This window comes from Eretmochelys imbricata, chromosome 17 (assembly GCF_965152235.1).
Source record: "Eretmochelys imbricata isolate rEreImb1 chromosome 17, rEreImb1.hap1, whole genome shotgun sequence".
Lineage (NCBI taxonomy): Eukaryota > Metazoa > Chordata > Testudines > Cheloniidae > Eretmochelys > Eretmochelys imbricata.
In genome coordinates this window covers 15,851,704-15,879,616 of record NC_135588.1, presented here as the reverse complement: position 1 = coordinate 15,879,616, position 27,913 = coordinate 15,851,704, and the positions used below count along the sequence as shown (strand labels likewise).

Genomic DNA, 27,913 nt, shown 5'->3' with positions numbered 1-27,913 from the left:
TCCCACTTGATTTTCCCTAAACCATATTAGCACACAGTACCCACACCATGGCCTCCAGCGATCACTGCCAATGACTGGATGGAACACTCTTCTGTGAAAGCAGTGGGCCAGATTCAGATTAAAGATCTCAATGGAGGTTACACCAGGGATAAATTTGGCCCAGCATGCCTTGTGGTTGGACCAGTGTTTGTACAGTGCCTCCGGTATAAGAATATTCTGGTCCATGGCTAGGGCTTCTAGGTAGTACGATAATACAAATAATAATAATGACAATAATATTATTGGCTCTTTCATTGACTCAATCTGTGACCTTGAACATGTCACCCCCTCTTGTTTTTGCCAGCCACAAAATGCAGTGTTGCCAACTCTAGCTATTCTATTGTGATATTTGGTGATCTTCCTAAAAACCTCTGCTCCTGGAGTCAGGTGATTATGTAGAAATCTGAATTTTCTTCTTATTTTCTTTTATATTAAGTCTCTAGCCCTCAGGGTTGCAGAGACAAGCCTGAAATTGTGAACCGAATGCACCCTTGAAAACTCAGAAACAAAAAGGCAAATAAAAAGAACCCCAAATTTACTATTTTTAAAATAACCTCATGATTTCTCAGGGTCTGACTCATTGTTTTTGAACATTTAGGGTTGGCAACCCTGAAAACAGTATGCCCTCCCCTTAGGGTTGCCCACCCTCCAGGATTGTCCTGGAGTCTCCAGAAATTAAAGATTAATTTTGAATTAAAGATTATGTCCTGTGAAGAAACCTACAGAATACGTCCAACCAAAATTGCCAACCCTACCTCACCTACCTCAAACAGGCATTCTGTGGCTTAACCAACATTTGTGAAGTATTTTGGTGTCCTAGGATGAATATAACAACTACTACTATACAGAGCCTGTTGGGATGCTGTTTCTAAAATAAGCACTTGCCAATGAGAGGTCCCCTTTCCACAACACTCCTTTGAGCTCCAGGCTCAACAGCCAAGGTACTACAGGCTGCAGTCAGCCCTCTAAGGACTCTTTATACTCATGTTGCACCACAATAAGAAAAGGGAAAAAAAAACACACACACACACACACACCCCCCTCAGGATCCTTCCATGTATCAACGACACTTCCTGTTATACAAGCACATGGCATCATATTCTTTTCCCGTGGCCTAGCAAATCTCTGTCTGCTTGAGCAACCACCATTCATACATGTCCATATTGTATCATGCGGATTGTTTTCTGCTAATCCCAGCCCGGTTCTGCCTAGAAGAACAAACCAGCTATTGTAACCTGCAAGCTCACATGAAAGCAAAAGATGGTTAAACATTAAACCACGATAGAGTTTTCCATCCAGCTCCCTACCCGCAGTCCTGCTGTGAAATGCTGTCTCGAACACAACCTACAATTTACACTATACAGACCCACCTGTGAGGTCACCACCACTTGTTAAACACAAGCAGTTTCAGCTGAACTAACCCCTTCCTGGGAATTTGGGGACGGCCATATAGTCTTCAAAAACAGCTCCTTGAGCCGAGAGCTTTAATAAAAGATCGTCAGCAAGATGAGTCAAACAAGAAGCCTTGTGTGTGCTCATAAATTGCTCCTGGACCAGATCTGTACCCATTCCATAAATCGAGATATTTAAGGGACACTGCTGAGTTAAGCAGGCTTTTCAAATTCTACTGATTATTGTTATTTTGTATTATTGTAGCATGTAGGAGGTCCAGTCATGGACCAGGACACCATTGTGCTAGGCGCTGTACAAACTCAGAACAAAGATTGTTCCTGTGTTTTCTCTTCATTGTTAAAAAACCTTTTAACTATGTTAGAAACTTGAACAATCCCATTTGCCATTCACTGTTTTGTGGGGATGGTTGAAAATTTTTTAAAGGAATGGTTTTCGGTCAGAAAAGGCAGTTTTGTTGAAAACTAAACACTTTATGGGAACACAATAATTTCAGTGACATTTTTGAAGGAAAAGTGCTGAAATGAATCACTTTGACTTCTGATTTCAATAGGGTGAAACATTTTCTTTTGATAAAAGATAAAAATGCTACGTTTTGACTGATTTAATTTCATTCTGACAATTTCATATTGTGTACATTATATTTAATATTGCATACACATTTTAATTATATTGTATTGTTTCAACACTATTGAAACAAATTGATTCAATGTTTTTGAATCATCAATGGAATTATCTTTTCATCGGTTTGTGTATGTAAGCTGAAACCAACATTTACCGATAAAAATCTAATCCTTCTGTGCCTAGTTGTACGGGAGGAAGAGAACAAGATGGTACTTGGAGAGTGGCCAGGAAGTAGGCAATTCCTGGGCCATAGGGGGTAGAAAAATTTAGGATGTGTACTAAAATATTAACAACAACATTAGGGGACTTTTTACTTTATATAAAACTAAGTTAATAGTCACCTTATCAAAGCCAGAACAACAATCCTAGCACATCAAATGGGGTTCCTTTAGGGCTTACAAGGGAAAGAAGATGCTCATACAGTCCCAGAACTTTGTGTGGACAAGAGCACCATGCTGGGATATGCTACAGGGTCTGGGAATTACCAGTGTGGCAATATCCCCTACCCATGACGTCATGTTTTCAACCCCTCTCTTCCCATCCCACCCCTGCCAAAAAAACCCCAGAAATTGCCAAACAGCAAAAGACAAATTGATCTGCAAGTGTATTTAACTGTATACCGTCCGGCTCTCAACAAAGCAAACTTACTTCCAAGATTCAGACAGAGAGGCTGCCAGTGCTCTTTGAGCCATCATACCCTCAGACTGCTGGGAACTCTGCCTGCTGCAAAGGACAGTACAACATTTTCTCAGGGTGGGAGTGTGGGGTGGGGGTCAGGTGGAGGGGAAGAGGCTGTCTGTGCCCCTGAGAGACAGCAGCTCAAAATTATTACCCTTGTGCCTCCTGCCTTACACACAGTGATCACCTCTCTGAAGCACAACTCGTGGGTTAAGGCTACCACTCTCTACCAATTGTGACAACAGGACAGAGAACAAAACTGTCTCGATCGTGGCTCTTCCAGAGGCTGTACAGCGGCATTACGACCAGCGTTTCTTTGAGAAAGTGACACGTGGGCTCCTACTATGTCACCTTTACTCAATTTTCATAATACATTTGCTAAGTTTACAAACATAAACTGGGGATTTCCTTTAGCTGCCGGTACTGAAAGCTCAACCGGGACTCGCGCAGGGTATGCCTACACTACAGTCTGAGGTGACCGCTGCAGGTGTAGACGTACCTGAGCTATCTTTGATCTAGCCAGTTCGAGTGACGGCAGCAGTGACGCTGAAGTACAACAGGCTGTATAAGCCTCCCCCGTATCCTGGGTATGCACTTGAGAAACTAGCTCATATTGCCGCGTAGGCTGCTAGCTTCGCTGCTGCTGTTACCTGACCGAGTGAGATCAAAGCTACTTGGCGACAGGTGTTGGCAGTCACACCTCTGACTGCAGTGTAGACGTACTGAGTCATGCTAGGTTCTTGCTGGTTTGTGCACCACCAGTAATAACGAATTCAAAAGCTTACGCTCAAATAAATTTGTTAGTCTCTAAGGTGCCACAGGTCCTCCTGTTCTTTTTGCAAAAGGAATTTAGTTAACGATGCTGTAGATGATGCATGAGCCTGAACAGAATTCAACTCCCTCCTGTACCAAACAGGAGTGAAATCTCACTTATAAGTCAGCAGTTAGCAAAGGGCAGGATAAGACGATGCTAATTTTATAGTCATTTTCTGCACGTTATCAAATCTTGTTAATTCTGCTCTACTGGCTTATGACAGACTTGAGAAAGTAGCTTAATTTTATTTTATGAGGCCGAAATTTCAGTGGAGGTCAAAGAGGGAGCCAAAGTCTGGACCGGTGCCGCGCCGCGCCGCACCGCTGTGTGTTGATCGCGGCTTTGCCTGAGTTGCTGCCGAGGCACGGGGTTTTCATTTCCCTTTAGCATCTGTGTCTGAGCTGGCTTGTTTAAAGTCCTTAGCTCTCGTGGTACCAGCGGTGCCAGATGGTCCCACTGAATCGGTGTCTAGAACGGCCAGTGCGGTTGGTGCCAAGGCTGTTTGCCAATTTCCATACTGGGGACATGGTTACTTGCTTTTGGGGCACTTTTTTAGCAGGGTGACCAGAAGCCTGGGTGCTGGAGGAGGGACCCTTGTCAGAAGCCGTGGTTGGAGAGGCTTATCCAAGTGGGGTCTGGGCTCTCAGATGCCAGTCTGAGAGACTTCTCCATGAGAAGGAGTTGTAGTTGTAAGTCTCCAGCCTTCCTTGATCGAGCAGTTAACTTGTGGCAATGAGGACATTTCTGTGTTATATGTGTTTCGCCTAGGCAGCAAACACACTGAGTGTGTCCGTCCAAAACCAGTATGGAGAGCCCACAGGTGAGGCCACATTTAAAGCCTGGGGAACCAGGCATGACTGTCAGGAAATGCTTTTGCCCCCAGAGGGGCTGACTATTCTAAAGGGTCAACAGAAACCTAATTTCTAACTAGAAGAATAATAATTAAAAAAAAAAAAATTAAAAAAGAGGTGATGGGGACAAAGAAAAAACTAACCAATTAACTATCCTAACTAAATAATGGTAGTAAATAGCCTAAAAAGAACTAAATAGCAAGGCATCGGTAAGTCTCCGACTCGAAGCCAAAGGTGGTAGAGAAGGAACTGAGGGGGGTTTGGTCACACAGCGCCAATTAACCACCTGAAGAGGCACGAGATGGGGACCACGCATGCATTACCCAGCCGGGCACTAGCTACCAAAAATCTCCGATTACGAGCACAGCGGCAAATGAACACCTAAAGTGGAGCACCCACAGGACAGCTCTCGAAGAACCACCACAAGATTGTTGTTCCCATTCAACTTACATCTGTGTTTACAGAAAGGGTGGGAAATTAAACAATTATTTCCAATTAAAATAGAAATTTAGTTCTTATTATTCTCCCCCCCCCACCATATTTACAGACAACAATGGGATTCGGTGATCACTGAGCCAACAGAAAATAAATAAATAAATAAATAAATAAATAAATAGCAGCGTTTATCCCAGCATACCAAGTAATTGAGCGGGGTCCGTGCAATGCTGACCTCACCATCTGGACATGTGGTCATCCCAAAGCAGAGGCATTTCCAGCATTATCCTCTATAATCAGGTAAAATTGTATTCTGATGAGATGAGCCAACAATCCCCTGTTCCAAGGACCCAACTGATGACTGCAATCAATCACTCCCCTTTACTGATGCCAGTCCTCACAGAAATAACAGTAATACAGAAATGAATACTCACCGCTTCACAAACATTAACAAGTCAACCCTCACAACTCCTCTGCAAAGCAGAGGTGTTTCATTATCCTACTTCCACAACTAGGGGAGCCTAAACAGAGTCTAAAAGTTTGATCCTGCACACCACTGAAATTGTGGCCCACCGTACAACAGCCCAATTTCAGAGGGGAGTCCAGATTTCACAGTCCGTGACATGTTTTTCACAGCCATGAATTTGGAAGGGCCCTACTTATGAAGCATCAGTGACAGTGCTAGGATTCGAACTTCATAGAGTTCCTAGCTCTCAAACCTGTGCTCACTAGACAATGCTGCCAGAGGGCATCATGACTCCAGCAAGATCAGTGCCTGCTACCAGTCAGCAAAATTTCTTCACCTCCCACACTGGATTCTGCTATGCTCTTCCCACAGACAACAGATCTTTGATCTCACAAACATGGCTAAAACAATCAGCACAGGACATTGTGCCCTTGAAAATCTGAACTCAAGAATCTTCCATAAAAAACGTGGCCCACACGTCCAAGTGCCCTGCAATGGAAACTATGAAGCAGTTCTAGATTCAGCTCACACTTCAGTACCACGTGCCAGTGTGATCAGTCTCATAGTTTTTATGCTAAGCATCTCTCCGCAGGAATTTCATTTCTGCTGCCCCGACTATGGACTAAAAAAAGTAGTCAACGAAAGAGATCATCTTGGAGAGAGTGAGTGAGTGAGTTTTAGCTCCACAGATCCCTATATTTTAAGGTTGGAAGGGACATTATGATCATCTCCTGCATGAACAAAGAACTCCCTGAAATTCTTGCACCAAACCCATAACTTCTATTTGAGCTACAGCATCCATCCTGCCCACTATACAATTATTTGCATTACAGTAGTGCATTTACTCTGGACCCCATTGTACAAGCACAGAACAAAAAGAAAGTCCCTGCCTCAAAGATCTTACAATCCAACTGAAGCATTTTATAAGCACTATACTTGCTAGCTGTCTCACATGAGCTGTAGAATCCCAGGAACAGCAACTGATCTCTTTACCCAGATCAACATAAGCAGCATTTCTTTCTCTGAAGCATCACAGTCTTTGGGTCTAGCTGCAAGAACAAAAAGCCTCAAAAGGCATGATATAGTCCAAAAAGAACCCCCATACAGAAAATATAAAAATCCATATGGACATAACTCTCCTTTACCAGGGCATCAGAGAGCATATAAAACGTTTTAAGATATGTTGAAACAGGTAATATCTCTTATTTAATGTCTTGCATATCAGCCTGATATATTGTCAGTACAGAAAAAACTTTCAGCCAATCAAACTGCAGCAAACTAAAGGATACTTGCCAGTTGAGGAAGTGAACCCTTCTGTTACAAAACAAATCCCTAAGCCCCAATCCCAGAGAAGAATGGACTTTTGATAAGAGACTGACCCTCCAGAGGTACTGTCCAAAGCAGAACAGACTTGGATAAGAACTTGTCAGTGGCTTCTCCCATCCAAGATAGAAAAAACTATTTTCAGGAGATCTGCTATGGTCTAAAGATGAACAAACTGCTTTAATGAAAGAGAGAGATATCAGCAAAGAGAAATTTTAGGTAAAACAAATGGTCAAAATAAGGATGGCAGAGTTTTTGGCACAGTGATGAACTTCAGATAATGTGAAGGACTAGAAATTTCTAGGAAAAAAAACAAACACAAGGAGGTGTCCTGTTTTCCTATTGGACTTTTCAAAACATATTCACAAGGTGCGCTGATTTATCAAGGATTATTTAGGAGAGGAGATGTAACAAATGAGGCACACTAGTTCTCTATACGGCATTATAGGGATAGCATTCCTTGCCTTCCACTTGCAGAGAAATAGGGAGAATCCATTCTATAGGGCTCCACAGATTTAAAACCTCTCAAAGGGGGAGAGACCACATTGCTATATGAATCTACATGTAAAAATACTGAAGCCCACCTAGTAGAGCTGTTACCTGAGCTGAACTCACTGAGCACAAGCCTAGGAAGCTAGCAGATCTAAAAGATACGCTCAGTACTGATTTTCCCCTGTAAATTTATTAGAAATGATGTACGCATTGGAGAAGGAAAGCATCGTTCTTCTCCTGGGCTAAAACTAATTTTCAGTAGTATAGTGGACATGTTATAAAGACCAGATTTTTAGAAGGTATTTAGGTGCCTAGTGGAATTTTCAAAAGCACCTAGGTGCCCAACAGCCATTAATTTCAATGGGTTTTAAGTACTTAGATGCTTTTGAAATCCCACTAGCCGCCTAAATACATTTTAAAATATGGCCCTAAGGCATAAACAAGCTTTCTTTCATCAGAAATTTAACAAAGTATCAAGGTTCCAGAGCTGATCACTGCCAAGATGAGCAAAGTGGAGGCAAAACACATTTCAGTGGATCTCTGAAAAAACAAAATCTCAGTTTCACTTAATAATGCTGCAGTGAACAAATTATAATTGCTACAGTGCTTCAATACCGTGCACAAATCTATGGTGTATCTTTAATCTCCGTTTTCGTACTTTTGGAAATAGCTAACCAACAAGTAGCACCCACACAAACCACTAGGCCTACCTGAAGAGGAAGCCGTAAATAACTTGACTAGGTGTGCTACGTGTAGGAGAAGTAATGTATGGAACAATCAACAGAGTAGGCCAACCCCATTTTTCCCCAGTTGAGTCAATGGCAAAACTTCCATTGATTTCAATGGGACCAAGATTCTTCCTATTGTAAGACAGGCCTACTCTCATCATTGTCAGGCGAAACCATCCGATACCAAGCCAGGCTCCTTTAATCCTCTTCCTTGAATTACCCCTGCTCAAATCACGCCAATCAGCTTGTTTCAGTGCCAGCTGTAATATACCAACACCAGGTAATTTGACGATGACAGAAGAATTGACTGTGCCTCCTAAATGATAAAATAAGGAGTAGAAAAAGAAAATAATCACAGCATGCTGTTTTTACCTGCACGATCTTTCCTGATCAAACACAAACACAGTTTACGATAATCAACAGTACCATGATCACAACTGGTCACGGACTAATAAACTTCCTCAACTAAACCCAACAGTGGATTGAAAACGAAGAGATATCTCCCCCCACTTTTACCATACCACCGGCCCATGCGTACGCTGCGTCGCCTGAAGCCTGTTACTAGGGCTGCAGTTGGCGCCAACCCTCCCCTCAGAGTACCCTCCCCTTCCCTACCTCCTGTGGCAGCAGGCTGTTGCATGACTGCTTTTGTCTTCCACCTTTGGAGATGTTCTGAAGCCCTGTGGACTCTTCCTGGTGCTGGGCAACACATGCTGCCCCCCTACCTGGGGGTGATGACTAAAAACAAAATGTCTTTAGGCATAACTAACCTGGGTGCTGAGAAGTAGAGTCTTAAACAGAGACCAAAAAGATTGCTAACTGGGACAGTCAATCAAAGACACTCCTATGCTCCGGTACTGCTAACATTTTTATCTGGCCTATACAAGTCCAAGAAGTCTATCTGTGTATTTAGACCACTCTGTCTCAGAGACCGGTGGGTAGCTGTGCTCTGAAAATATGGCATAATTCCACTATGGATGTTGTTATTTCATTAATACACCCTAAGGGCTTCTCTACACTGAAAAGTTTGATCAATCCAGCTATGTCACTCAGGGGTGTGAAAAATCCACACACCTGAGCGATATGGTTAAGCCAACCTAACCCCCAAGGTAGACAGCCTATGCCTTTGGGGGAGCGGATTAACTACAGGGATGGGAGATCCCTTCCTATCGCTGCAGCGAGTGTCTACACTGAAGCGCTGCAGCGGTGCAGCTATGCCACTCTAGCCTTTTAAGTGTATAAATAGCCTGAGAACGAATATCCAATCCTGCAGCCACAAAGAGAGTTACAAACAGAGCCAGAAGAGCATCAAGGAGACAAGCAACTTCTGTACCATTTTGCAGATTACCAGTATCTTCCTACTCCACCCCTCGGTGTATGAAGTTTTGAAATAATTCTGGAGCCAGCTGAACGACTTGCTGGGAGCAGTGCTAACTAGCACAATGTAAACCAGTTCCAAGGACCTTAACGTTGTGGCTCTCAGCAAAAACATTTTCTTCCAGAAAACTCTAGTCTACCAATGCCCAGTTTGGGTGAATAAAGTGTTCCACCTAAACTGACACTTAGAGCCTGATCTACATCCCACAGAAGTCAAGGGAAAGACTCCCACAGTCTTCAGTGCACTCAGCATCAGGTATTTAGGGACCTGATGGCTGGGTTTATTCTGACATTGCCACTCCTGTTTCCGTAGAGAGGGTAAATAAGACAGGTGACTTCTCTGGAAGTTAGCATAAGCTTGAAGCTGTGGCCACAGGCTAAAATAAATTGGTAACGTTTCAATATGAGCAGTTATACAATTAGAACTCCTTGGTGTGACCACACTCTAACCTGTAACTCACCCATTCAGAGAGTGTTGATTACTATTTTTACTTGGAACCTTATTTCTGATCAGTGCCAAGAAATGATAATTAACTAATTTAACCCTTGGGGTCTGGGTCCTATCATCATCTGGTGTCTTGACATCCTCTACCTCTGTAGAAAACTGTGTTTATGTGTTTCAAAAGTAAAACAAATATTAAAAGAATAAAACTCTCTTTTTGAGAGATGATATGGAACTTTCCAACAAAAAAATCACAAACCTATTGACTATTTTACAGGATGATGAAAGTTCCAGGTATTTCTTCACCTTTTATGAAAGTTGGGGCACAGCTTACTTATTCAGGATGCTGCATGCGCCCCAATGCTGGAAGCTTGCCTATCTGCAGTACACAGTAGTTCAGATACTACTTTGTAATGAACCTGAGCTCCATGGTTTCTCAGCAGAGACTGGGCCTCAAGTCTTTAGCACCAGAAGCACAGGCCTCTACCATTAGAGCTAAAGGAGTAACGCCATTAGCTGGCAACAGCAGATGACTTTAAGCTCTGGACACAACACAGTCCGTGTGTGACATGACCATAAAATTTTCTTCTGTTATTTGGAAATACTATGGTCAACAAACACTGTACCTTCTTATGCAATATGAAAAGATGTCTCAATGATAGTCAGATGTTCACTACACATGTCCCTGGCCATATCAGGCTAGGATGGCGAGTCAAGCAATGAACCCTTGGAACAGAATTCCTATTTTAATTCCTGTTGTAACTGATTGAGAACCACCCTTCTAGCCAGAAGACAAAATTCCTTCCCATGCAGAAAGATCATAAAGGAGGATGGTGTGGGGCGAAAATTAAAGGCCATGTCTTCACGAGGAGCACGTCAACCCTACAGGAATACCAGTACCCTACTGGCAAAACGCCCCTTGTAATGATGGAGCTATGCCGACAATGCTGTGCTTCATACCAGGATAGCTAACCTACCTCCTAGGAACAAAACACATGAAAGAATAACTTTGCCAGTATAGCTGCATCTACACTGCAGACTTCCATTAGCACAGCGATAGCTGTCAGGGATCACACCTTTCCACAGCTCTCACCAACACAGCAATGCCAGCAGATGTCTATAGGGTACACCTGGCTTAAATCCATACCAGCTAACAAAAGATCAAATATTAATAAGAATCAAGGTCAGTGGCTCCAAGGCATCACACGTTCAACTCTCCTCCCACACCCACTTTTGTGTGTGTGCACAAAACCCATTCATATGGTGCTGGAGCCTTTCCCTCACAACAAATGCTTGAGTTCTCTTTCAATGCTGGCCACCCTCTCTCACAAACAGCCCTTCAATAAAGAGCCACTGTACATACAACATGGAAGGATGGCCTTGGAGATCAGGCACTGGACTGGAACTCAGAATATCCTGGTTCTGTTCCTCATTCTGCTACAGATTCTTGGTGGGCCCGTGGACAAGTCATTTACTTTCCCTGTGCTTCCAAGCTCCCCCTGCACATAACAGCAACAGTAATTCTTCTCTGCGTCAGAGGGGTGCTATGAGATTAAATCCACGAATGTTTGAGAGGAGCCCAGATCCAACACCGAGCATCACAGAAATGTTAATTAAAAAAAGCATGTGTTATGGAGGGAAAACAAACAGTCATAAGAAAACAGATGCCTGTTGCAATCCCACCTGGCTATTAGAAGCAACTGTGATTTAAGAAAGATTTTGTGCATCGTGAAAAAAATAAATTTGACAAGAGTCCTTTTTATTAAACTTTATATTAAAAACACATTTTTGCACATTAATGCAAAGCCACACACAATAGGACAAAAGGTGTATAAATGAACCAGTTGATCAAAAAAGGGTGGAAACACTGTTTCTTTAGTTTAAGAAAAAAAATTACAGTGCACTCAACCTGCCAGTTTGACAAGGTGATGTGGCAGGTGATTAGTTCATCTCTGGGATGACGAGAACAAAATGATCAGCAGTGTGAGATGGCAGTGTGAGCAGCCAGGTCCTGGAGAGCTGCTTCGTTATTAGGCTAAACAATGCATCACTATTATGAGCAAGTCAAATGCACTAACTGCAATTTCCTTTGAAAGCTGAGCAGTGCATGATTACACTTGTCCACTTGGAGACTCCCTGCCGGCAGCTCAGTATTCTGTTATTGTTCTGAGCGTTACAGTCTTAATAGCATTTTATATAAGGCAGCCTGAAAATGTGTTCTTCATATTCAGTCCATGTGATGGCAGCTGCCATCTGGTATTGGTAAATGAAACATTCTCTGTCCTGAAGCGCAGCCATTAGCACCCCTACAAACACATGTTTTTGTTTGTCATTGGTCACCACATCTCATTTCTAGCTGAGTCAATTTCCATTTCAAGAGCATTCTGGCTTTGGAATGACACATACTGCATGGGCGTATTTGTAGCTCTGTTTTTTATGACTTTTGGGAAGGTTTCTGTTGTCCATTTGGGTTTCTAGCAACATCTTTCAACTCTACCTGAGTATCTCTCAAGGCACAAGCAAAGAAGTAGTACTTCACCACTAATGAAACTGGAAGAGCTGGGAATGTGAAAGGGGACAAAAAAAGGCTGGCATTAGAACCTCAGATGGTTGGTACAGCGGAGAGGCTGTCCCCCCCCCCACACACACACAGAACAAAAGAGAACATTCTGTTGGAGAAAGCGTAGGAGTTGAAGACAGGACAACTCTGTTCTATTTCTGTCTCTACCACAGAGTTGTTCTGACTTGCCCAAGCTCTCAATGACCCGCCTCAGTTTCCTCATATGTAAAAGACATCAGTACTTCCTTACCTCTCAGAGGCGCAGTGAAACACATATTTTTGATGTACCATGAGATCCTCAAAGAGGTGGGGCAGGCAGAGAAGTGCGTATGTTTATTACTGTATACGGTAGTAGTAACCAGAGGCCTCAATCAGGGTCTCACGGCAGAGATTCTGTACACACACACATAGGTTTAAAAGCATTATTATTTAAAAGACTGAAATAAAGCTTTCCAGCCACTTTAAGTTACTCCTACCAGAGGCTGCATAAATATCATCTTTGCAGTTTCCTTCATCGATGACTGTGTGAGTGTCCCTCATTCCGGGTCTTCATCATTCATTGCATTGCATGTTGCAGGTTGAGAGGTATTCTTTAGCCAGCAGGCAAACACACCTAACTGATTTAGGAGTCTAAGTCCATTCTTCAAAAGTGACAGGCAGACGGGAGCCTAAGTCCCACTGGCTTTCAAGGAGTCTTAGGGTCAAGTGTCCAAGTGTCTTTTTGAAATGGGACCTGGTTGTTTTTGAAAATTTTGCCTTATGCCTTAGTTAGTTTGACATAAAATGAACATTAAAATGTTATCAATACCAGGTTTTCTTCCCACTAAAGATTTGACAAGTGCTTAAAGCGCATTTTAAAAACTTTATTTTGTACAAGGGTCATTTAAGTAGCACCATGAAATCCCTTCATTGTCCTTTTCCCTATGTTGGTCCTGCACAGAATGTATAATCAAGAGTGTGTTCAAACACAATGAGAAAAAAAAAAAAAGTACTGATCCAGTGTATTTTGAGTCCAGGAACATTTGTAGCCCTCTTGGTGAATTTGCCAAATATTGCAATCTTAAAAGAGAAAGAAAACCTATTTTTCTCTATTGGATATTTTTAAAAAGAAAGTAGTGAAGAAATGCAATACTCAAATCATTATACTAGTAACACTGATGAGCCAGGTATGTAGGTAGGTGTCAAGAAAGCATCCCTCATACCATTCTAGCAAAGCACAGCCTCCATCATCGCATGTGGTAGAACCTAATCAGCCACACACGTGAAAAAGTCTGTAGCCTAGATCAGCTAATAACTGTGAACATCTAGAAACCCACTTAGCATTTTAGTAGAGTTTAAAAAAAGAACATTACGGTGCTGTTTTAATCACTGGGAATGATTTAACTGGAAAGGAGATGAATAGTGATGTTGTGCCATGGAACATTGTCAAATGTGGATTAACAGCCAAGGACACTGTGGTTTAACACCTCAAATACTATAAACAATGAGGAAAAATCAAAGTTAAAGCATATGCTCAAATATGTACACACACACCATGCACAATGTTCTGCATTTATGCCTTGCCTTTTGCACTATTTTTCCGAACCATGGCCTTATTTAATAGCCTTTTTCTAAAGGCCACTGATCACAATAACAATTTGAAGCCCATTCAAATATCCACTTTGCTTCATGGGACCATTAAAATCCAGTAATAAGTGATCCATCACTGATCATATAATTTGGGGACCTTTTCATATTTAAATTATTGTCTAATGGATGGATCTAACCTCCACCAAAATTAACAGGAGTCTTTCCAATGTGCACAGACTCAGGCCTTTAATGAACCAACATGAATTCCTAAATCGTAGGGCTGGAAGACTCGTGCGTCATTCATTCCAGGCCCCTTTCCAAGAATCGCACAAAGGGGACACAAGTAGAGTTTTATTGAGCAGTGACAGCTTCAGAACTACTGATGTGTAGGGTGACAACTATATGCAAACCCTTTCCTTAAAGTCTCTTATCATTTGTTTGGCACAAGGCTTTCCCTGCCACAGAATCACAGAAGCGCAGAACTGGAAGAGACCTCAACAGATCATCAAGACCAGTATTTCTCAACCTTTTCGATACCAGGCTTGCTGCCTTCCTAAACTGTCAGGGTGATCTCACGGACCGGCTCTGTGGGAAAACACCGATTTCTAGTGCAGTCCCCTGCACTCAAGGCAGGATTAAGTAATAACTAGACCATCCCTGACAGGTGTTTGTCTACCCTGTTCGTAAAAACGCCCAATGAAGGAGGTTCCACAACTTCTGGAGGTAATTTGTTCTAGTGCTTAACCACCCTGACAGTTAGGAAGTTTTTCTTAAGGTCCAGCCTAAATTGCCCTTGCTGCAATTTAAGCCCAATGCTTCTTGTCCTATCCTCAGAGGTTATGGAGAAAAAAAAATTCACCTTCCTCCTTGTAACAACCTTTTATGTACCTGAAAACTGTTATGTCCCCTCTCAGTCTTCTCTTCTCCAGACTAAACAAACCCAGTTTTTTCAATCTTCCCTCATAGCTCACGTTTTTTAGACCTTTAATCATTTTTGTTGCTCTTCTCTGGACTTTCTCCAAATTTGTCCACATCTCTGCTGAAATCTGGTGCCCAGAACTAAACACAATAGTCCACTTGAGGCTTAATCAGTGCGGAGTAGAGTGGAAGAATTATCTCATCTCTTGTTTACAACACTCCTGCTGATACATCCCCGAATGTGATTTGCTTTTTTTTGCAATAGTGTTACATTGACAACGCCTATTTAGCTTGTGATTCACTATAAGGAGACTGAATGCTTATATAAGGAGTACAATAACCACCCAGAAACATGTGAACATGGAGTAGCTTGTTTTCAATAGGAAAACTAAGGAGAGCATTCTCTGTGAAGTGTGGTTTCATCACAGTAGGGTTTCAAGAAGTCTGCATTAACCAAAGGATAATTTTAGGTTTCAGAGTAGCAGCCGTGTTAGTCTGTATCCGCAAAAAGAACAGGAGTACTTGTGGCACCTTAGAGACGAACAAATTTATTAGAGCATAAGCTTTCATGGGCTACAGCCCACTTCATCGGATGCATAGAATGGAACACATAGTACGAAGATATATGTGTGTTTGTGTATATATACACACACACACACGCGCAGAGAAGGTGGAAGTTGCCATACAAACTGTAAGAGGCTAATTAAGATGAGCTATTGTGATCTGGAGAAAACAACTTTTGTAGTGATAATCAAGACGGCCCATTTAGACAGTTGACAAGAAGGTGAGAGGATACTCAACTTAGGGAAATAGATTCAATAGGTGTAATGACCCAGCCACTCCCAGTCTCTATCCAAACCAAGTTAATGGTATCTAGGATAATTATCACCGATGGGCGTACCGCCACAGAGCCAATCTAAAATAGAATAGGATGTAGTGCAGACGTAACATTTGCTGCCAAATTTCATCAAATACATAAATAAAACTTCCAAGGAAGGGTTAAATAGTTAGTTTGGCCAATGTTGTAGTCAACTGCGGGAAGACAAACACAAGTATAGAACCTTTACAAGTGGTAAATAATCAATCTGCACAATACGAGTGAGATGGAGATAACATTTACCCCCATTTCACAGGTACCGAAACAGACCAGACACAGATTCTCTGCACCAGAGCTCTGACCCAAAGCTCCTTTATACTAGTCCAATGCATGAGAAGCTAGAGCCTGAGCTGGGCTCTAGTTTAAGATAGCAGCCTTGAAAATGCTCTGCAGCATATGCTAGTTTTTACAAGCTTAGGAACTAGGGTCATGCAAAATCATCATAAGGAAACTCAAAGGCCCAAGAAACTAGGAAGAAGGCAGCTTCCCCTCCCCATTCTTATAACTCCAGCCTTTCTTTGAGCTTCCATCTCCAATGTCAATGGTGAAGTTGTGTAATCTCAGCTGGAAAATATTTTTCCATTTGTTAATGGAGATTAACAGCCATACTTAATGATACTGGATGGAAAGTAATACCAAGTGAAACAAACTGCGAGGATATCATCCAGTGATATCAAGAACATCTCAACATGCCTGTGTGATAACACAGAACCACACACAGCTCAAAGTTACACGGAAGTTTACTTCTACTTTTTTGAATAGCATTTTGTATTGAAGAGGTCTGACTCCAGACCTGAAGCTGGTACAATAGCACTAGATCCCAAGGCATCACGATTCCACTACGGGATTCACTGTCAAAGACCTGAGTGAGACTCCCAAGTGGTTCTGAGACATTTATGCTGATCGACTTGTCTAAGCTTGTACCTCGTCACTCTGTGTTTTCCAGAGAAACAATCAAGTCAGGTGCCAGGTCAACCCACATTCTCTCTAACCTCCTCGGCAGTCAATTGATATGACTCTGCTCAGTACTTACAGAGAGATTTGTTCATGGCAGTCATCAAGCCATCAGAATATTATGACATCTGCATGTCAGTCAGACACAAAGCAAAAAGAAAAAAATATTTCCTACATCATACAAAAAGGTGTAAGTATAGATTCAACGAAACTCAACAACACTTGGTGAATTACTACGCCTCTCTGATACATCCTTTGTTGTGGGAATCATGCGCTGTCTTTGCAGGTAGATGGTCATCAGGATTCTCATTGTTCTATCCCATTACTAACTAGCATCTTCCTACACACAATGTAGTTAATCCCAACTCCACACTGCACTGCAGAAACCCAGAAGAATGTGTTCATTTTATTCACAGGGAAGCATTTTCAGCCTCTGCTGATACTGCTAACTTTTGCCCCCAAATTTAGGCCCTCCTAAAAATACCAGTACAAAATAAATTGATGTCTCAATGTATCTTTCTTTGGTCCATAGACAGCTAAATACGTATTTTTAAAGGCCTTTCCTTTAACTCTCACCCACAGTACAACCATGTACAGCTTTAGTAGAGAAATAAATAAGTGTGCACAACTTCATACCATGCCTAGGGGAGCACACATGAGCGATCCAGAAACACTGTTTAAGACACGGTCTGGCCTGTGAATGAGACCAGGGGATAGGAGTATCTCTCTACCTTAAATATTCATATGGCCCCCTCCCCATAGGCCCAAGGTCACACAGAGGTCTGTGGCAGAGTAGGAAACTGAAGCTGGATCTCCCGAGTTCTAAGTTGATACCCTGACTAATGGGCTGTCCTTCCTTCACCTACAACTGGAAGGAATATTCAGGTGTTGCTGTGACCAGCGTATAACATTGCCAAGATCCTTTGCAACATGGTGCTATTTTGAAAAACCCTGGGGCAGAAAAGACAGTGATGTTGTCCCAGATACAGTTTTATAAAGCCAGTACATTCTTTATGACTTGTTACATTCGGAGACAGACAACCACACCTGAGTTTTAACTGGCTTACCCACCTCCCAGCTTGTAAACATTCCTATTTTTAGTACTAATACCTGTGAATCCCCAGCCTGACAGAACCAGCAAGAACCTCTAGGTTCAGAAATTCCACTGTGAGCAAGTAAATCAATTTTTTTTTTTTTAAATCAACCCACCTATTTCAATACTTTATAAGGAAGACTTTAAAGCTACATTTTATGACAACTTAGCTGGCACTGTTTTGGATACACCATTAAATCTCTAGCAGAGGTGCCCAAACTTTGCAACAATGAGAAAAACACCCACAATGCAGTTGGAATCACATTTATTAAAAAAACCAAACACAAATCTATACTTATATAAGCAGCTTTTTCCTATCTTCCTTGACACCTCAGTACAGATTGATTGTGGAGTTCACTGACAATGACAGTCTGCAATTGCTCAGTCCCACCTGACATCTCCCTGTAGTTATAGTGTATTAGGTTAGTCTGCATCTTAAATGAGGCTTTGCAGCCATGTTTAGCTTACTCAATTGGTCTATCATGATTGAAACACGCCAGCTTTCTGTCCATCAAAACAAGCAGGTCCTTAGAGATGCATCCAATAAAGTGAGCTGTAGCTCATGAAAGCTTATGTTCAAATAAATTTGTTAGTCTCTAAGGTGCCACAAGTACTCCTTTTCTTTTTAGAGATGTCTATAATACAGTAAGTGTAGTTCACCAAAGACACCCCCAAAATGATTGCAAATAGTTTGACTACTGCATGAATCTAGACTTCATCATTTCTAGATTCTGCCAGCTTGAGCTAAACAGCACTTTTGACACCTCAACATTACCAGCACAAGCCTTCTAAGACGGACTGCTAAACTGTAAGCTTTCATTTAATCTTTAGTTACATATATTTAACAGATGAAAGTGAGGAAGTGAATTCTGGCCTGTAAGGCATTAATGGCTTTATTTAGATGGCAGAACAAAGCTTTATATCAAGCAGTACAAGATGTTTACTATACATAAAACCACAAAAGTGAACTTAGAGTCCAGTTGCAATGGCCAGTACAGTAAGTTTTGTATAGAAGGTCTGGAACGAATGGGAAATTGGCAAGATCTCTTTTGCAACTGAACAATCTTTAGTGCCTTTATGCTATAATGAAACATGTTTGTTTGTTAATTGTTTTCTCTCTTAATAACTATATCTTCTAATTAGTTACACAAAAGCAAGTTGAGCTCTGGAAAAGAAAGATCTTTCTACTTAAAAATGACAACTGCTACTTACAAGCTTAGCTCTGCTGATTTTAAACTGAAATGAATAGAGTTATTTCCTCACTAACATTCTTGTTGTGTAATTCTTCCTTTACCAGCATTCAATTATCAGCAGATCAGAGACGGAGTTTACTAATGTTGGCAATAAACAAAAGAACAAATCCGTACTGTGTTTCCTCTGAAAAAAGAAACGGCAATGCTTGTCCAAAGGTATTAAAACAGTAACACTGAGGCATGCGAGATTAGCAGGAAATGATGTATTAAATAAATAAATGTATTAGTATGCCCAGCAGATAATTCCACTGTAAAAAATAGCATGGTTTATATTTTTATAAAACGGAAATGGGGTATTGTCAAATAGGTCTAGACCTTAAAAACTGGACCTAATCTAAACTATATATACATTGAGGGAATAGCCTATTGATTCTAAAAACTGTGTCAATAAACAACTTGACAACATTGTCACTAAGAAGTCGTCATAAAAACACAACAGTCACAGTTCATGTAAGACAGACATGGTGGGTGAGATAATATCTTTATTGGACCAACTTCTGCTGGTGAGAGAGACATGCTTTCGAGCTTACACCCAGCTCTTCTTCCAGTCTGGGAAAGTAAGGCCACGTCTACATTACCGCCTATGTCGGCAAAACTTATGTCATTCAAGAGTGTGAATATTCCACCACCCCTTGAGCAACGTAAGTTACACCGATATAGGCAGTCATGGGCACAGTGTTATGTCAGCAGGCGAGCTTCTCTCGCAGACATAGCTTATGCCACTTGCTGGGGTGATTTTATTATGCTGACGGGAGCGAGCTCTCTCCCATCGTTACCGAGTGTCTGCACCAGATGCGTTGCAGTGGCATAACTGTATGCTTCAGCACTGTACATGTAGACACGGCTTAACCCAGAACATCACTGCTAAATATGAGGTGGAACAGACTGTTTAGCATAAATAGTTAACATACATTCCAAGGGACAATTCAAGGTGAAGTGGCCTGTTAACATCCCTCCAGTCATAGGAAGGAAAGGAAAGGGGAGGGAGCAGCTGGAAGAAGGGGTTGTTAGGGGTTTACAGATTGTTGTAATAAGTCATAAATCCAGTGTCTCTATTCAGTCCATGATACGTTATACAATATTGTTGTTCTGTTGCTGAAGATTCAGACATCCAACCAGCAGAGGGAGCAGCTAGAAATCAGAAAAGGTCACATTTTTCATTTCCAAACTCACCATCGTCCATCTGAACACTTCCAAGCGTTGAACAAACATTAAGCCTAAGAATATTTGAATGAGGTAGGTAGGGTTCACACATCACTGGGCATTTAACTTACCCTACTAATCTTGCATCTCACACACCAAGGAAGTGCAGTGATGCAAAGCAGCAGCTGTGGCAATGCAAACCGTTTAGGATAGAAAGTGTGGAAAAATACCAGATTCATTTGAAACGACAGCGGGAATTTAGATGGTCAGAAGGTAATTGTCCAAATTCAAATCTAGAGAGAAGCCTGGGTTTAAGAGCCCTAGTCAATGACAAAGATTGGTCAGAACCTCAGTTTTACTTGATGCCTGGAAGACAGCATCTCCCTCCAGCAACACAATGCTTCATGGCACAAAGCTGGGGATTTGAATGTTTCAACTGAATTCCATCCAGGTTCTAGCTGAGTGTTCCTCCCAACTGCTTAGGCCACGTCTACACTACCACTTACATTGGCAAAACTTATGTCATTCGGGGGTGTGAAAAAACTCCTCCCGCAAGCACCGGCATAAGTGCCACTGTACACAGAGCTTCTCCTGCCACTCGGTGGTGGTTTAATTATGTTGATGGGAGAACTCTCTCCTGTCAGCACAGAGTGGCTACACACAAGATCGTGCAGCTGCACCGCTGAAACCTCTCTAGTATAGACATGACCTTCTTACATGGCTTAACTTGCAAGGTCTGACAGGATTCATAGGTCAAGGCTTCAGGCAATGGTAACAAACAAACAATGACACGCTGGCAATATGTCAGAAGAATAGAGGAAGGGAGGTGGATGAGAAACAATGTTTGTAGATAAATTATTAAAAGAAGACCAGATCAGCCGGGAGGAAACCTGCTATCTCCAAGGTCCTAAGATTATAAACACTGGATAATCTCCTCTAAGAGCCCTCGATGGAATTTACCCTTCACAAGCATAAATGGCTGCTATTCCTAGTTACAGAGCCATGTTCTCCAGCTGGCCAAGTGAAATTCATTCTCTGCTCCTGCTCACCCCAAACTTGCCTGCAGTGTAGTGGGTGCAGAGTCTCTCCAGCTGAGTTCAGTTCTGTACATAGCCAGTGCTCTTGGCAGCAATCAGAGCATGCAGATGCACATGGCGGAGGGCTTTGGGGAAAATCGCTGAACTAGGGAGGACCGGGAGGAGAAAAGAAGCCAATTCTCCATGAGCCTTTAATGCCTAATCTAGCTACCACCCCCATGCCTCAACAATGTGTGGTCATAGTAGATAGATAGTGCAGGAGATAGATTAGACTGATAATTCATAATCCTTACATTTTTGATGTCACACACAGGTTTACAATACAATGAAGGCACATAGGTCCTTGAAAAATCTCCTCCATACCAATATTCACTGGGGGGGCTGGGCGGAGGGAGAACCCAAACAAGCCCAACCCCCTCCCAATGTTTTGGGATTAAATGTACTCTCTTATCTGTAAAAGCCTTTTGGTGACCCCCTAGAACATGGGTTCTCAAACTGGGGGTTGGGACCCCTCAGGGGGTCACGAGGTTATGACATGGGGGTGAGGGAGTGGGGTGTCGCAAGCTGTCAGACTCCACCACAAACCATGCTTTTCCTCCAGCATTTATAATGGTGTTAAACTTATTTAAAAAGTGTTTTTAAATTTATGGGGGGGAGGTGGCACTCAGAGGCTTGGTATGTGAAAGGGATCACCAATACAAAAGTTTGAAAACCACTGCTCTAGAACCTACAGAATTATGGAACTGGAAATAAGAGTCATTGAGTAGCAGTAAGAACTTGCCTTTGGATTGAAGATCTCTGATCATTTGACAAAAGTTGGACACTATCTCGCAACATGGAATCCGACATAAGAGGGTGACTTTCCCAGGGTTACAAAATGGCAGATTTGGAAATGGACCACAGATCTCCTGAATACCTGTTCCTAACATCTAGAACATGCTGTAGTGTTCCCCCAAATGACATAAATGGATACATTTTAAGATATTCTTCACGCTACCACATCACAAGATCTGAAACTTAGAGTGTTAAACCATCTTCCATTAAATTATCTCCAGCCAAGACATTTATGAGAAAACAAGTGATAGTGCAAAGAAAAGACATTTATATTCAAAAGCACCAATAAATTGTTCATTTGCAGGCCTATTAAGATTGGCTCAAAGAATAAACTCACATCTCTTCTAAAAAGCTCCCTCTATTTAGTTTCCCCAATGAGAAACCAATTTAGACACATATGTAGTTTGTTGTACTTGTCTCCTTTTTACATTTTGAGTAGCCAAAGTTTAAAAACAAAAAACCCAAAATAAATCAATAAATCTTTTGGTTTGTAAACATACCCTCTACCCCAAGTCAATACCTTTCAACTTCACCCTGATTATAAAGTAATGTTATTCTAGCCCCAAATTGGACCCACACACTGGTTTATTTCACTCTTTACTACTAAACCTTGGCAGCAGAAAATCAGGCAACTGATCGGTTTAGAAATCTTTACAGAGACTCAATAGATTAATCCCATCAATATTACCTACCTCATCTCAAACTCATTTTTCTTCTGGTCGCTCTTGATTTTGCATTTGGGAGCTGTCACATGGTCTTGCATGGCCAGTATTTCAGATGAGGGGTTTGGCAAGGTTAAAGATCATCTGATGCTTACTTCACCCCTCTCGAAAAACCAGCACCCATGAATTATCTTTTTAATTAGCTGTTTGAGAACTCAGAAGGGATGTGGTACATGTTGACCTATTGACCCCTGAAAGTTGATAGTTTGAAACCTGTTCAGAAGCCACAAATATCAAGAGCAATAAACGATAAAAGACACACATATGTACACTACACACACACACATATATAAACTCTTAAGACATTATAAAATTGGATTGGATCATGAATGATAAGAAGGGAGGGACTTATAAACAGACTAAATTATCATGATTCCAGGATGAATCTTTTCTCAAAAGGTTTGGGAGACATCCACCACCACCGCCCTCACCCCCAGATGTCTCACACGACTCAAACTCAACTCTGTAACTGTATTTTTACACTCATTCAAAAGACAAGATACTTCTGCCTTCCTTCTCTCTGTTACCTTCCTTGCTAATGCTTAGAGTGTGTATTTAGATTCTAACTCCTGGACAGGAAAGGAGGATGTAATTAGAACATTTGAAGCAGGAGGTAAGCAAAGGTGACAAACGGGGCAACGTATCAACCAGTGAATAGGTATTATTAAACTGAAAGCCCTCCTATAGATCACTTGTGGTGCATCACGTCTTTGTAAGAAGCAATTTAATTTTTACCACCGCAGCAGGAATGGGAGATGAGGTTGGGGGGTATTTGGTGCTGGTGGAATGGAAGCTGTTCTTTATTCCACACCACACAGCTAAATGTGCACGGTGCTTTGCAGACAATAATGTTTACCAACAAAAAAATTAATTCTTTCAAGCCTAGACATGATGCAAAAAATAGAGCAGCAAACAATGGGGGAACAACAAAGGTAACAGCAGGAAAATTATGTTGATCTCAGTTTTGGTATGTGCAGACCTCAACTGTGCCATTAGAAATACATGATCCAGATCTTCATCTGGTATGAATCCCTGTAAGTCTATCAACTTCTCTGGAGTGTCACTGATTTACACCAGTTAAGAATGTGTCTCATATTTCAGTGTAGCTCCACTGAAGACAGTAGGCCTAAAGAGATTAACATCAGATGAGGACCTGGCTCATAGATATATTTTCACAGTGTATTTTATCTGAGAGCTCTGTTATTTACCCTTTGCCCATCTGCCATTTCAAAATTAACATTTGCTAATTTTAAAACACAACTTGTAATTTTTTTAAGGCCTGCCTCAGTTCATCCCACGTTTGGCCTGGGTCTCACCCTTTCATTTTATTAACTACCTTCTTACTCATGGCCATAAGATTACTTCCACAGTTACTTCTTTTTAAAAATAAACGTGTTTATTGTAATGCGAGCTCAAGTAAAAGAATAATGAATGCAGGCCTGAGAGCTGGGGTGGGCTACAAGTGGCAAAAGGCCAGCTAAATGGAGGGATCTTTTTAGGAGAGATGTGACCTACTCTCTCCCTCTTCCCCCCTGCCAAAAAAATTATGCTATTCATAAATTGTTCCAACCATTCCCCTGAAACAATGGAAGGATTTCACAGGGTCAGATGTATGCTTCATCACAGAATTCACCACACATTCACTCATCTTCCCCCAGAATGAGAATCTAACTGTGAGAGTGAGTCTGAAGAGCTCAAAACTACTGATCTCAGGATATTGATCATTTTACTACTAGGTCCCTGGCTCAAATCCATCCCAGACCAATGTGTACCGAAGTCATCACCGCTTAACGACAGTATGGCAACACAGGGGAAGACTCATGCTGAGGTCTCACTGGACACCTACACAGATAGCAAAGGCTACCATTGCAACTGGCACCTTTAATATCTCTGCACAAAGGTTTAATGGTTGTGGAGGTTCAATTCCCTACTCATCCTCCGGATTGGTCACTCCAAACTGAGGTTCACGTAACACTAGTCAGAACTCTGTCCTGTGAGTAAGTAGAGAGCTTTGGGCTCATGATCATCAAGCCACCGTCATGTTCACTTTAAAGAAGAACAGAACGGGGGAGGGGGAGGAAGTGTGTTAATAAATCAACCCAGTTATCTGCTCCCACTTTCATTCCTGATTTCATTGTGCGGGCTACCTCCATCGGAACAGAAGCTCCTTGGGGCAAGGACCTTGGTTTCCTAAGCACCTGTGAAGCATGGTAACACTATACACAGAAAACACTACTTAAGGAGTGCGTCACCAGAAGAATGACACTACACTTTGCCACCTTCTATCCCTAAATCCCTACCAAGAGAAACATATTCATATATATATATTTTTTTTTTAAAAAAAGAGGGACTGAATAAAATATTTAAAAAAACAAAGCATAAAATCCTCCCCAAGCAGAGTTTTGACCCTGAAAAGGGAGAAGTGCCAGAGACTCCATGAGGATTCTTAGGAAATTTGCTATTGCTTCTAATTCTACGTGGAAGGCACTCCGAAACCACAGTGATGGGTGGCAGCATGAAACCTGAAGGTAGATAAAGTACTACCCAAAATGCAAGATAAAGTACTGCACACAAACGCAAGAGATAACATATTGCAATCCTAACTCTATTCATGGTTGCCCAATTTTATGGACAAGAAATGCAACTTTAAGCTGGAAGACAACTGGACAATTCTTGAACTTGAAAAATAATCTGTTTGTTAGGAGCCACAGATTTAAAGATTCAAAACATGGACTTTAACATAACATAAAAGATTAATAATAATATTAATATCTCACCCACCTTGTCTCTCTAATATCTGGGACTAACAGGGTTACAACACTGCATACAACAATGGAAGACTTTAATGCTGACATGAAGCATCAGAAAACAAAGTGACTTGATTAGCAATTAAATGGAACAAAGGTTAGCAGTCACTTTTAATTAGTAATGAAACCGTACATTAAAAAAGACATTTAAGATTTAAGCCTTTAATACCCTATTGAGTATTCAGAGGCTGCAGTAAACAAGGTGCTCATATATATTACACTGCAAACAATGCCAGTGTTGAGCCAACTGGAATGAGCCACAAATCAGAGTGAAATTTCAATGCAAGAAGTTTAACTGTAAGAGATAAGGGACTGCAATCAAATTACACCACAAACAGGTCCATTCATCCGTAAGCATTATTGAAGAGAGCAGATTGAATTACAGAATGGAATGAAACCATTTAGAAAAATAATGCTAACATTCTCTCTCCTCTTGCCTGCAAAAGTCCCCTGTCTTTAAACATAAATGCTATTTGGGATGATTCAGTGAAGGAAAGTGAAACACAAATTATCAGGCTCAGAAAACCAAAAAAGAGTTTGGATTATTTACCTCTCACTCTATCCACGTAAACCAACAAAAGTCAACAACCTGACTAGATTTTTATATAGCTATAATATGTATTTGCAATTCAAACTGTTTTTCCTTTGAGGCGCCTTGGCAGAATACACATGTATTTTTACAGACTGGCCAAAATAATAATAAAAAAAATATTCTCACACACTGCCTGCCACTGCATTCTTTTCCCCTTCCAATACCTCTCACAAACCACAACGCTTAATAAATAAATAAATAAAATACAAGAGTGTAATATTGCAACAATGCATGCACTTCAATCCCTCCTTACTCCAGAGTACTCGGCATTTAAAAAACACCCTTAAAAGAGCAAATCGTGTAAGGGGTGTTTGTTTTAAATAAGTGCTGGGGGTTGGGGGAACCACACCACTCCTCCTCCTGCTGCTTCTGCTCTCGTCTTTGTTGTCCAGACCGATCGCCTTTTTATTTATTTACTTTTCTTTAAATTAAAAAACAAACTTTCCATGGCTTCCCCTCACCCCCCTGCACATTCCCCACACCTGTTTTCATTCATCCATTCATTTACAAGGAGCAACTCCCCGGCGACATATGCATGTTAAAAGCACAGAACAGCAAAACAAGGGAACACAGATGGAGGTTTTCTTAAAACAAAAATATTAAAAAAAAAAAAGCAAATAACAAACAAAAGAAATAAAAACCACCCTCCCTCCCCCAACGTTTGGAGACAACGAAGAAATATATGCCAAGGAACGAAGTTGGTTCCGCCCCCCCCATCGCTATCCTAGCTCCTGCAATGGAATTAGCCAAGGGAATCGGATCTCACTTGCGGCCTCTTTTTGTCTTTCATGTTGCTCCCCTTATTTATGTGGCTGGCACTTACCTGGTCTTGGAGGAAAGGAAAGCAAGTTTGATTAATCCATAGGTAAACAACTGGATGCTCTCCTTGGCTATGCTGGCTACTTTGAGCCGGTGCTCTAAAATGTGGAGCTCCATCTTTTCCTTTTTCTCATTTGTAGTTCATCTGTGCCTGGGTCCAGGTTTTTATTATTATTATTAATAATTTTTTTTAAATGGGAGGTTTTTATGATTAATTTTCTTCTCCCCCTTTAAGACTCCAGGAAAGAGGAGGGAGCGGGGGTGGGGGGGGGAAAACCGAGGTGAAAGTTAGAGAGAGGTTTAAAGCAAGAGAAGACGGGGCGAGGGGGAAGCTAAGCAAAGGACCAGAGGCAAAAGGAGTTAAAGGAGCTCAGAGGCAGCAGAAGCTCCAGAGTGCAGAAAGCAGCTGGTGTTACAATGTAACAAACAACTTGCCACTCAAACGGACCTCCACTGGGCATGCGTTCTCCGGTTGGTGCAGGCTGGGAGTTGTAGTCCATTGGGGGAGGGACCCTGTAGCCTCGGGCTGCCATGGGTTTGTTACAGACAGGGAGCAAAGGGGTCTCAGGCGTGTTTTCAGACCTCCCAGCTGAGTTATGGGAGAGAGGTGGGTTTGAGTTTTATTCTGCGGCAGTTTTGGAAGCATCTTCCCCTGGATTTTGTTGTAGTTTTCAGCCGGCTGACAATGCATGCACATGCATATATACTCTAGACCGGGGGTCGGCAACCTTTCAGAAGTGAAAAGAAAAGGAGGACTTGTGGCACCTTAGAGACTAACCAATTTATTTGAGCATAAGCTTTCGTGAGCTACAGCTCACTTCATCGGATGCTCACGAAAGCTTATGCTCAAATAAATTGGTTAGTCTCTAAGGTGCCACAAGTCCTCCTTTTCTTTTCGCGAATACAGACTAACAATGGCTGTTACTCTGAAACCTTTCAGAAGTGGTGTGCCAAGTCTTCATTTATTCACTCTAATTTAAGATTTCGCGTGACAGTAATACATTTTAACGTTTTTAGAAGGTCTCTTTCTATATATCTATAATATATAACTAAACT

The 27,913-nt window shown here is 41.6% G+C and overlaps 1 protein-coding gene across 1 annotated transcript in view; it reads right to left on the bottom strand.

The window, feature by feature from the left end:
• Window positions 1-27,283, bottom strand: part of CASTOR2 (cytosolic arginine sensor for mTORC1 subunit 2) — a 167,406-nt gene extending 140,123 nt beyond the window's left edge. Inside the window, exon 1 of the mRNA XM_077836946.1 lies at window positions 26,862-27,283. Within this exon, the coding sequence (XP_077693072.1) occupies window positions 26,862-26,974 (113 nt within the window). The 5' untranslated portion in view covers window positions 26,975-27,283. The remainder of the gene's footprint in view (window positions 1-26,861) is intronic.
• Between the last annotated feature and the right edge of the window lie 630 nt (window positions 27,284-27,913).